The sequence below is a fragment of the Xiphophorus maculatus genome, chromosome 24, assembly GCF_002775205.1.
Source record: "Xiphophorus maculatus strain JP 163 A chromosome 24, X_maculatus-5.0-male, whole genome shotgun sequence".
NCBI lineage: Eukaryota > Metazoa > Chordata > Actinopteri > Cyprinodontiformes > Poeciliidae > Xiphophorus > Xiphophorus maculatus.
The window spans coordinates 9,678,232-9,690,407 of record NC_036466.1 but is presented as its reverse complement, the minus strand read 5'-3'; the positions used below and the strand labels follow the sequence as shown (position 1 = coordinate 9,690,407).

At 42.4% G+C, this 12,176-nt stretch overlaps 2 protein-coding genes across 11 annotated transcripts in view; both read right to left on the bottom strand.

The window, feature by feature from the left end:
- Positions 1-1,477: 1,477 nt before the first annotated feature.
- On the bottom strand, positions 1,478-7,110 carry LOC111607549. Its single transcript, XM_023329232.1, has 3 exons — positions 6,593-7,110; positions 5,375-5,469; positions 1,478-5,267 (listed from the first exon to the last, which is right to left on the bottom strand). The coding sequence occupies exons 1-3, from the start codon at positions 6,789-6,791 to the stop codon at positions 4,092-4,094; spliced, it is 1,470 nt and encodes a 489-aa protein (XP_023185000.1). The 5' UTR covers positions 6,792-7,110; the 3' UTR covers positions 1,478-4,091.
- A 130-nt stretch (positions 7,111-7,240) lies between these two features.
- LOC102229956 (R3H domain-containing protein 1) overlaps positions 7,241-12,176 on the bottom strand; it is a 42,105-nt gene continuing 37,169 nt past the window's right edge. For 6 of the 10 annotated variants that reach the window (XM_023329223.1, XM_023329225.1, XM_023329224.1 and 3 more), the window contains 5 exons: positions 10,237-10,418; positions 9,590-9,731; positions 9,414-9,511; positions 9,183-9,299; positions 7,241-8,170 (listed from right to left, as the gene is read on the bottom strand). In XM_023329223.1, the coding sequence (XP_023184991.1) occupies positions 8,168-8,170; positions 9,183-9,299; positions 9,414-9,511; positions 9,590-9,731; positions 10,237-10,418 (542 nt within the window). In that variant the 3' untranslated portion in view covers positions 7,241-8,167. Of the gene's footprint in view, positions 8,171-9,182; positions 9,300-9,413; positions 9,512-9,589; positions 9,732-10,236; positions 10,419-12,176 lie in introns of those variants that run through there. The other 4 variants (XM_023329226.1, XM_023329228.1, XM_023329227.1 and 1 more) reach the window with 4 other exon arrangements.

Below are 12,176 nucleotides of genomic sequence, written 5' to 3'. Positions count from 1 at the left end.
ATATTTAACATCAGAAAAATCTGGGATTTTACACTTCTGAGAGCAGATTCAAACCAGAACTGGAGTCTGAAACGGAAAACTAGTACTCACAAGTTTAAGACTAAAATACAGTTATTGGGGGTCAATTTATGCATGAAATAAGAACATATAATTCCACATTGTATGTTTATTTAAGTATTCACAAATGAAACACTAACTCAAAACATTGTAATTGTGACGAAAGAAGACAATAACATCCACATGTTTGCAATCTTTGTATCTTTTAGTTTAGTTTTTGTTTAGCGACTGTTGCTAATTGTTCAAATATGTGGCTACTGTTGTATTCGCAGAGCTATGTGCAGATTGATGTGTGTGTGTTTCTCCTAACCTTCTCTCACTGCAGGGTGTGGCGGACAGGTGTGTTCCCGCAGCTGCAGCTCATCAGGCCCAATCAGGAGGAGCTGAAAGATGAGCAGATTCCCTGAGGCAGATGCCAGACTGTTTTGCTCTTGTGCATAATCAGACTTACCTGCATTGTGTCAATTCTCTCCTTGAAGTTCAGGCATTTATCTTTTTTGTTCATGTTCATTTTCTGGCTTTCTCCTGTTGCAAACCATATATCCATAAAGTTTAAAGTAGAGGGGAAATTTCTGTTGTTTCCAAAATATGTCTGTCAGACAGCAACAATTGACATTACAGTAAAAGACATGATTAGCTTAGCATTAATACATGGTAGTTTGGGAATGTTAGCTTGGGAATGCTAGTTCGAGAGCTACAACCAATATAAAAGGTGGTATTTCAAAAGTAAACACAAAATTACACTTTTAGTGACGACTCCAAAATCAAAATTATTCAATTCCCACATGACTAAGTTTAGTTCTTAGCCCTTCTGTTGCCTTACTGCAGTGGACCTCTGGTTTTCAATGGGTTTAGTGCCCATAAATAACCAAAATCATTGAATACTTGACAACTCCTCTAAAATACGTATAACTGCCTATTTCAATTGTTTAAATACCAATATACAGTACATACATTTCCATTAATACGGACAGTAGAAACTACGTTAGCATTGCCACAGAAGCTAGCCGTCTCCTCCACTCTTGTCGGTTCAGCCAATCACCAGATAGGACAATAAATGGTGCTCCTGGATTGGCTACTTTCAAAGCACCAGCAGCCAATAGCATGTCAAGGAGTATTCCGCTTGAATATTTTACATATTTGGCCCTAATTTGACATTTTCTTTGGAAAAGGTAGTTTGTATTGACCTGACCTGATCACTCAATTTTTATCCAAACAGATTTTTTTTTTGCTCTGTTTTCTGGTTATAAGTCGTGTATGTAAATAAACACAACAGGCTACATATCTGAGCTTTTTAAAGCATTTTACTTATCCTCTGTAAGAACATTATCCATTTTTTACAATCAAAATATTGAATTTACACAGTATTATTTAAAATAAATAAATAAATAAATAAATAAATAAATATATGTCCCTTCAAATGAAAACTCAAGAACTATCAGTAGAGGTTTGTTTAAAAGGCTTCAATAACATTGTGTGCTTCTTGGGTCATATATCGTGACAAATTAAATACCATTCACCCTTTCTATCACACAAAAACCATTTTCTTGCTCTGTTGCCCTCAATTTCACCAGGTGTGGTCTTCCATCAAAACTCCCTAATACCCAAGGAAACATTTACGCAGAGCAGAGCTGAATGTGGGAGGTTACAACTCATATCTTTCTCTACTTTCCTGCCCCCGACAGGGTGATGATCTGTAAAGAGAGTCATTAAGACTTAATTTGTGGCTGCAATGTGCATGCACACACTGCTGGCAGAAGGTTATCCATCACCGGCAGTCTCATTCGTCACTGTGGGGAAGGAAGGATGCAGAGGGTTACTGCTACCCTGTCTCACCTCTGACCTCTAAGATGTATGTGCCTGAACACAACACTAGTCAGATGGTAAAGGTACCAATCGGGTCATGAATGGCTAAGACACCATTGTGTCCTTGAGGCTGTTTGTCACTGCTGTAGTTTGACTGTATTTTCTTTTCCTCTTTATATTCTGCTTTTATAATATAAAGGTTGTGAAAGTTACCCAAACCAACCACCTCCTTCTTAAATCATTAATTAATTGAAACACAAAAGATGAATTTTATTTCAAGCATTGTCCTGACCTGATTAGTCCCAGAACCATAGAATCATTCATGCCAGCAGGAAGTTGGCAAAAGAAACTCAAAGAACCACACAAAAACCAAAATAAACACAACAAACCACATTACAGTTAGTAAAAGCATCTTGATGGTCCACAAGTCCTTTGGGATATAATCTGTGGAAGGATTAGACAAAACCTGAACTTCTTAGTGGGTGTAAAACCAATAGACTTACAAAATAAGTGATAATCATACTAACTGTTGGTTGTGTGACGGTTTAGGTCAGCTTTGCTGCTTCACAATCTGGATGTTTACAGGATTTCTGCTCTCTAATAAACAATCCTGATGGAGAATGTCTCCGAGATTGGTAATGCACCACCAACTAAAGGTTTGGAGTGGCCTACTCAAAGAACAATGAATGACTATTAGGCTACAAATTCAGCAGCAATGTAAGACTCAATGATTTAAATTTCTTCACCAAGTTGATAAATATGGTTGTTTTCCATTAATAAGTAAAATTATAATGTAAAAACTGCTTATTGTATTTACTCTGGTTGTCTTTGTCTGATTTTAAAATGTGTTTGATGCTCTAAAATGATCTGATAAGCCCTCTAGTACCCCCCACACAAATCTAAAAATCTAATTTATACCCACTTTGCATGTATTTCCTTTGGCTGACCAACTTCCTAATGGGAAAAGTCAGACAGCGATAGACCCAGAGGTGCAAGGGTTCAGGAATGTGTCTCCAGTCCAATTATAGGTTTGATCCCCAGGAGAACACAGCCTTGGTGAAAGCATCCTTGAGAATCACTCGTGCCTCCCTTTTTTGGGGGCCTGATGATGTTTTTGACCTCCATCATGAAAGTCATGCATCCTAAATACATTCAAGAATGGTGCAGGATAATTACACTGTGCATAATGAGGAGAGAGGGGGAAAAAAGCAAGTGTCAGGACATTTGAGGCGAATGCTTCCTCCTTGTTGACCCTCTTTATTACTCCACCAGATAATAAAAAAATAGTTCAAGCCGTGCTTCCAAAGGGACGCCAGAGACGTTTGGGAGCTGAGAGACAGCTCAACTCTTTGATGAAGGGTTCTTCTCCTGGAGATGTAACTCTGCCGCCCTCATGGATGCCTCCATTGTGTTCAAGAGCATCCCTTAACGACGCAGATCTGCAGCCTCCCCTCTCGAGTTCCTATGGTAACCGGTCAGAGTGAGTCTGTCTGGGGGGATCGTGTTTGTGTGTGTTCATTACGGCGGCGTGGCTTATTTTAACATAATGAATCAATTATCCCCGCTGCCGAGCGGACCCATCTGAATAATAGCACCCTGAAATAATGAAAGCAGCCTCAACACGACATCGCTTTGCTGAGCGTCCCCTCTCATCAGATGGGCTGCGGTGCTCTGTGTGTGTAAGCAGAGATGGGGGCATGATAGGACATCCATCTGACATCATTTGTCTTCCAATCGGCACCCTGCTTGCCAAAACTCAGCTTCCAAAAAAAATGCTTGGTTGGGTTGAGCCGTGGCACCCACAGAGAAGGGGGTCGTTCACCATGTGGGTGGTGGTGTGTTACAGTGCCCCCTGCTGTCCAGTGATGATTACATACCCCGATGTATTTCTTAATTAATCACATTACAACCGCAGATGTCAGTGTTTTATTGATGGCGACAGGCCAATCAAAATACTACATGAGTTTATTGAAAGAAGTTGTAATGATGTGATTACATCAGGCAGGTTGTCACCTGTCACCTTTTAGGTTTTAATGAGAAGTTTGTCTTCTGTAATAGAGCAATGATTTATGCAAAACAGATTACATAAAACTAAAATTAAATAAAACAAAAGTCTTTTTTTTGTTTGGGCACATTTGTTGTAAAAGCAGAAATGTACGTGTTAATTTCAGTGCAAGAAAAGGTTTTGTCAGGCCCAACAGCTCCCCCTTGTGGTTTCCTATGTGATTTTATCTCCTGCTTTTGCCTATAATAGGCTTCACAGGAGTGTATTTATCCATTCTGTCCTTCAGCTCCTTACTGAACAGGAGGATGCTTGCTAAAGGGCCGATTACTTTAATGCAGGAATTCTCCAACACATACAGAACGTTACTATACCAGGAGTTCACATGGTTGCAGATCTCAATCAGTTTCTGCTTGTCAAAAAACTTTGCTTTGTTGTACAAGATCACGTGAACTCTCAGTTGAGACTGCCAAAAGCCGATCATATTCTCCAGGTTTCCCACAGCGTCTTTGAGGGTTCTTGATGAGGCCCCAGAGGGTTGCTTCTCACTCAGCGATATTTGCATAACTCCAGTTCCTTCTACTTCCTTGGTAGTCATGTCAACGTCCTTCAAGCACCTGTCTAACTCTGTCTTGCAAATTTTTTCTATGTACCTGAATGTGTGTAAGTCAACCAAAATGGCTTCAGAAGCCCCTGCGTTGCTTGTTGAGGGAGTTGAACCTTTTCTCAGGTCATTCTGAGGGAACTTACTGTTCCACATCGGGCTGCTGGGATCCTTCCAATAATTAGCTCCGCTCTGGATGGCAGGGATTTTGTCCGACTTGCCGGGTTGTTGTGGACTCCTATAATCTCTTTGTTGTTTAGTGAATGTCTCCTCCATAGGGAACCATGCGAGCCCTGATGAGGAGACGAGTCGTGTACTTATTTCCTCCCCAACCGCTTGTCTGAAGCTCCCTCCAGCCAAACTCTCATTAAAGACTTTCTGCCTCAAGGAAGCTTTTGGAGTTTCTGCTTTGGAGATCAGGCTTTGGACTTCTCTTGCTTCTCCGGTGCTGTGAGGTGACTTTGATAAGCTGCTGGAGTTTGCTGCTTCCCTACTAGCTTCTGTGCTTCTGCAGCTTGTTGGGTTATTCTCGGATACTAGTCTAGGATGAGGAGAGCTAGCTCTGGGTTTGCCAACTGCGGTTTGGGATGAGGGTCTGAGATGGCTGGCCCTGCGGATGAGGTCCTCTTTCAGGGCACAGACGGCAGAGGCGGGACCCTCTATGGAGGCCTTCCTCTGCTGGAGCGATGCTTGGAAGCGGATTGATCTGTGAGTTGATTGCAGACTTTTGATCAGAGAGGCCTGATCTCTGCCGAAAACTGAGAGGTCCACCGTAGCGCCGGCCACGTACAGAAACACCTGCGGCAGAAAAACACGTCAGAATCAGAATCTCGTGTGCTGAGGATAAAACATAAAATAGGTTTTTATTTTAAAATTTATGCAAAGTAAAACCAAACCATGCACACATCAGTGCTGAAGGGAAACACAGTGAGAGCGTAGCCTTGAGTAAACTCCTCATCCATCATGATGTGCTGCTCCTTTCTCACCACCCGCTTTGCATCTGCCGAGAGTTTTAACCAAATGTTAAAGTCTCCAAAAATACATGATGCTTCATGAATTCTGGCTCCACCAAACCCCAATAGCTGTAAGTTTTCTTTTTTCCTCTCTTGGATACTAAAGGAGCTACCCCTACCACTGACTTACTTTTCTATAACAAAGAAAGTACTCCTGATTCTTTATGTGTGTGAATACTCCGTGTTCTCAAATCCCCAGTTGGTTGTGGCAGATGGATGCTCAAACTGGTCCTGCTGGAGATTTCTTCCTGCTAAAGGGGAGTTTTTCTCTCCACTGTTATTACATGTTTGTTGAGGAGTGTACCATTATGAATAATAAACTGGATTTGACTCCATTGCTTGATAACTAGGTTCAATTGGAATATCTGTATTCTGGATTGAATTGACCTTTTTTCAGGTTAAGTGACTTGTTGTGAATTGGCACCATCTAAATAAACTGAATTATACTTTGGCTAGAAGTTTTCAACCTTATTCCTTCCCTTTTAGATGTTACCTTGCTCCAGCACTCCTGAATCAGATGTTTGCACTACCTCCTCAGCACATGAAGTGATGCAGAAACAACATTTATTTAAGTCAGGTTAGTGCAGCACCTAAAACATGCAGGACAACAAGCCCAGAGTAGCAAAGCATTAGTCTAGATCACATCTGTCTAGGTAATATATCGCATTTTTCATGCCCATCCAAGCCTAAGGCATTTTTAAACGTTCCTACAAACAGAATAAGGGTTTTATATTTGCTTTTTCAGGATATACCACTCAGAGAAAGCACCCACATACTGCCGCTCTGGGCAGGGGAACACTCTCTAAATAAACCCCCCAACTGTTTGTACAACCCATTCTTCACTTTCCTAATACTGAAGAATATCCTGCAGCTGCTAAAGCCTCAGTATCACAACAGAGCAGTTTTTGAAGATGGCGGCAATAATGACGTTCGACGCCTGAGGAAGACGAGGGGCCTTTTATTTTATACTTTCAACAGTTCCGGGGTGAAAGTGTGAACTTCAGAGGGAAGGCGGTCAACGTCATAATTAAAATACAGAACTAGTCTTCTAAGAATCGCCCCCTCAGCGTGCATGTAAAAATTTCCCCCCACGAACAGCAACTACTTTACCTTCAGCTTGGTCGAAAGTCACGAAGGCTACTCCGACCATGTTAGTGGGGTATTTCACGACTTCCACGTCCCCTCCGTGACTTATCCTGCGGCTCTGAAAGTGGATGGTCAACTTGTCGACCATTCTGCTGAACTCCAGCACCGCGGGCACACCGGATACGACCACCGTCCTGCCGCTGTCCGCCATGACTGTAGCCATGGAGCCCAGAAAACATCGCAGCCCGCTCTTACCGCCTTTTCTCCAGCCACGCTTTGCGTTGCTATAACCACTCACAACTAAAGAAGCCGTTCAGTTTCATTTTCACTCTCGAGTGAAAACAGTGGGATGCTGTAGGAACATCCTCTGTCCACTAGGTGGCTCCGTTTGCCGGATTGACTGTATGCTGGTGCAGTAGCGCCACTTGTCCTCTAGGTGTCTCTGTTTACCCAAATCCGAACGGACGGGTTTAAACAGTAGTTCGGCTCATTTAGTTCTTTTTCTCAGCAAAACCAAATAAAGCTGCCAAGCAGAGACACGGAAACTGTTATGTCTTTGACCACACACTGAGGGAAAAAAAAGGTTTAATAACCTGACTTAAGTGTCAATATGTGTGGTGCAAACATTTATTAAAGTCAAACAAGCCAGAAAAAAAGTACGAAAAACTCCCGTTTCACAAATTAAGTCAAGAGTGACACACTCGATTTGCATTTTAATTGTGCTTTTAAACAATTTTAATTTAATCATATAAAACAAAGTGGCCTGGCGAGTGCAACAAACAGGTATGGGAGGAAGGATCATAAAAGAAAATAAAAAAAAAACCCAGGCTTTGATACAAATCAAATCTTTCACTTTGATTACTTCAGTGCAAATGCAACATTCACTGTGTTTGACGGTTCTTTAAATAATTCAGGTAGTCTCTATTATTCAGTGTTTTTACATTGTACAGATGTTACTGGGGAGAGTGTTAGGTAACCAACTGAAGATAAAAGCTAGTTCTGTAACCTTTAACAAAATTCAATCCTTTTATTTAAAAAAAAAGTGGGCAAAAACAAATCAGTTGTGTGTGTGCCTTGGTCTAGGCGGTGCTGTCAGTCCTATACCTGCTATCACAAGCGGCACACCAGCTGGTAAATAAATCCTCTAAAACGTTTTAGAACAGAAAGGCAGATTTGCTGAACTCTGTACAAATCCGTCTGCCAGGAAAAAACGAAAAAGCTATAAAACAAACAAAAATAAATGTGAATGTTCACAAGTCAAACATCTGATACTTTGATTTGGATCGTGTCTCAGAGACGGTCCAGAACTGAGGCAGCAGAGGTTCATGTTGGCGCCTTAAAGTTGCACCGAAGACCCAAGCGGCGTCGGGCCGGCCTTGTCCGAGTCACGCCGCTCCCACCCTTTGAATCCGGTGCCAGAGTTTTTAAGGTGGCGCGTTTTGTTTTCTCTGTTTTTGGCAAAGACGAGGTGTGATGAGGCCGGATGTCCACCGGGAACGCCGCCGCTCGCGTCGAGCCGCGCTTCACAGAGCCTCCAGAGGGAGTCTGTGCAGCCGATCCCAGCCGGGGGACGCGTCATTTCCAGGATCTGACTGCTGCTCACTGCAGACACACACACACACACGCACACACACACACACACACGCGCACACACACACACACACACACACACACACACACACACACACACACACACACACACACACACACACACACACACACACACACACACACACACACACACACACACACACACACACAGAGAGAGCTGGTAAATAAAACAACCATCTTGGATGAAGTGAAAATCAGAGCTGGACCGTTGAGGCTTCGATAAACTGCTGACATTTTCAGAGAAAACAGAGTCTAAGTTTTTTATTCTTACATTAAAAAAATAAAAAAAAGAAGAAAAAAATCAAATGGAGGTAATTTTTTTGTTGAAAGGAGAAATTTCAGCAAAAAACCCCCCCTCAACAATAATAATACAGCTGAATGATTGAAATCAGCACATTTCAAATACTGCCGTTGCTGCAGGTTCCTCTGGCAGGTGTGATTTCTGCCTCGTCTGTAATTTATTCTGCTTACATCCATCCACTGACAGACGCTTTTCCACAACGGAGGAACACGGCAAGCATAATCTGACAACAAGAAAAGTGATGCTACTTTCACTTAATCTGCTAAATTGGCATCAAAGCAGCTGGTTTTTAATCGGTCTGATGGCGTCCGTCAGGAAATAAACGCTGCTTGTTGGGGAATCTTTTGTGTGAAGCAGCTAAAAGATGCTGTTAGATATACAGCCCACCTTTACTGGAGTAAAATAAATGCGTCTTATTCAATAAAATATTCCAATTCATGAGAATATGTTGGTACGAATCCAAGAAATCAGAAGTGAACGTTGTTTTTCTTAATTTTAATTTGTAATCCTGGTTTAAAAATCTCTTTCAAAAGGAGAAATTTTGCCCATTTTTCCGTTCGGTGGAGAACTTGTGATCATTTCAGTTTATCAAGTTTTTCATGACACACATTAATTTTCCCAGGTCACAGCATCACACATCCTCCACCGTGCATAACAGCAGGGATTTTAAAGACGTTTTCCTGCAATTAAAGATGAATTTACTTTAAAAAATGAAGCTGTTCCATCTGAAATCTCCTCTCTACATACACTGAGGTCTGAAGATAGTGGCTTTCTGCTGGACTTCCTCCCATGACCGCTACGCCAAACTCCCAGAGGACCCTGCAGGGGCGGAGAAAGAAAGAAGCAACAAAATAAAGAAAGAAAGGAAGAAAGAAAATCATTAGAATTAAAAAACGATTTAAGGAGTTTCTCCTTGTAAACAGATTATTTTACCTGGTGTTTGGTTACCATGTGTGCAGTGTGCAGCAGCGGAGGCCTGATGGAGGGTTTGTACTGCAGAGGCTGACCCAAGAGAGAGTAATGTGCTTCACCTGGAAGAGAGGGGAACCCACGTTGGGTGAATTCTGAGCAGAAATCGTATAAGTGGATCAGAAAGGAGCGATTTGGACCTTGTCCACTGTGGATGAAGGCTGTAGGGAGCTGCGGGTGGTGGGACAGGACGGGGATGGGGGAGAGGCCTGACGAGAGGGCCTTGATGTGGGGCGGCTGGCAGGGCGAGGGGGTGAGCGCCGGAGACGAAGGCAGGCTGCTCTACAGCCAACCCGGCGGCGGCGCAGGAACAGGAAGCAGACAAACACAAACACTTTCATTAAAAAACAAACTACTATTCCTCCAACTACTTCTCCAAAGTCATTGTGATGTTCAAGTGGTTGCTTTAATGTACCATTTCATCCACATTAGTCCCACTAATGTACCATTACACCCTGGCGCTAAGGACTATTTTCTCCTCGTTTTCAGGTTTTCGGCGACGCCGGCTTCATTTGCGCAGCCTATTTGTGGCGACATTTAACCCGCCTGCCGCAGCAGGGAGAGACCAAGTCTGGCTCAGGGCGACAATTCTCAAATCACTGTCACAACCCGACTAAATTAGCTTTTAAATTGCTTTCTCGACACCGCCGCGACTCACAGACGTACAGCGGGGTTTGTCCCCAAAGCTGCGCGAACGTGCTAATCGGGAATGGTTGGAAAACTGCAGAATCAGATTTGGAGGTCGTCAAAACTTCAAGAACATTTTTTTTTCGTGCAGCGTTTGTACCTGGGTGTTATCAGGAGTCTGGGGGACGTCTGCAGGCCTGCGGCCGCGCTGCTGCTGCTGGTCGGAGTGTTTGTGGCTGGGCTGCTTCCTCTGGCAGGGGGACGGGGCCCGGGGCTGCTGGCAGGGAGGAGCGGCCATTTGCAGCATCACCATGCCGCCGCCGGGCGCCGCTGGCAACAACCCTGGATGCACACAGATCGGCGGATGCCACGTTAGGCGGACAGGATCAACAGAAACACACATCGGATCGTTATTCATGCACACCTGATCAGTAAATAAGAAAAAAAAAGTTTCCATTCAAGAATTAAAACACTCCAATTATCTAATTAGACTTTAATGCAGCCCATGAAATCAAACGATTGCATACATTACGGTTTAATTAACGTCTGTTTACCTTCGGCTCACTCGGGGTGGAAGCCGTTTGGCAAACTTTGCCCGTCGTTGATTTATGAAATGATTCCCTCTGACAGTAACAAGGACAACGGATATGTGGGATAGTAATCTGTCGATTCTGAGCAGCCCAGCCAATTAAAAGCGTTTACTGGTCTTGCTGCAGGTGAGGCCGCAGCGAGACCTTCGCCTGACCTCATTACTGACGGGCTGGAAAAGACGGCTCCCTCCTTTGAGCCTCCATAATAACCAGACATGAATAATAAAGGTCATCAGAGAGGAGCCTGGGCAAAAAAGACTGAAAATGCATAAAAACACACAACATTAAAGCTAATTTTGAGCTATTTGTGTAATGAAAGCTACTGTGTAAGCAATTTTCTAAATAAGAGTGACTAAAAGGCTGTCGGTTTAGGGTCAAACAAACTGCAATTACACAAAAATGCCACAGGGTGGCAGTAATGTGTTGTTAAAACAAGATAGAATGCAAAAATATATTTTTTATTAACATTAAATATGGTGTAAAAATAAAATAATAATGTAAAAATGTACACTGTATTAGATTCTGGGTATATGGTTTTGCTATTTTAAGAAATGTTACAGAAGTTTTTTGGATTATCTCGCTATTTTGAAAAATGTAACTGGAAATATGTTTTTAATGTATGAAAAAAATTAGAAATAATAAAAGAAAACATGTTTTTGTATCCACCAAGTGTCATTAAACTCAATCGGTCTGTCAAATTCTTGGTTTTATGAAATCATAGATCAACAGCTGCTTAAATATGATGATTGCTCAGAAACAAAATGAAGCTAAATAATAAACCAGAACGCAGGATTTTCAGATGAACCCAACTCTTCCCCCTGGTGGCAGAAACATGCAATGACATGTACATTGCAGAAAAATGTCCATAATTCAAACTTAATTTGCATGCATCCATCAAAGATATCTTCTTGCTTCATTATAATGTTGATTTCAATCTGGATAACTTAATAACTAAATTTTTTTAATTAAAAAAACAACAACTGCTGCATAAGTTTAGTGTATATTCCTGCTGGGCTCATTTTGAAGAATCATTTCTTCCTGATGGGAACAAATAGATTTCTGCAGCTTTAATTGAAACCAATTCTTAACAACTACATCACATTATGCGTCTCACTTCCCCCTCTGACGAGACATTTGTTGCTCTCTCAGCTTTTCACTGCGACTTGATGTCAGCAGGACGTTTTTCGGCGGAGGAAGGAAGGTGCACCTGCAGATCGCAGTTTCTCAGAAACTAACGCCGCTCTTTTTCATTTTAAAAACGCCAGAGAGGAAATCTAATTATGCGTTGCAGCACAAACAAAAGCCAGAGTCAGCCCAGGAAGGATTATTTCATTACTGGATGCAGACCGGTGGCTGTGCAGGAATGCATTTTGCAGGTTATTGACACAAAGAAATGGAGAGGCGGGGGGAGAGTGTTGGAAGCTTTGACAGAGATGGGGAATCTCCAGGGTGGCTCGTGTCAGAAGATGAGCATATTCTCGCTTTCACTTCGTGATCCTACTGTAAAAAC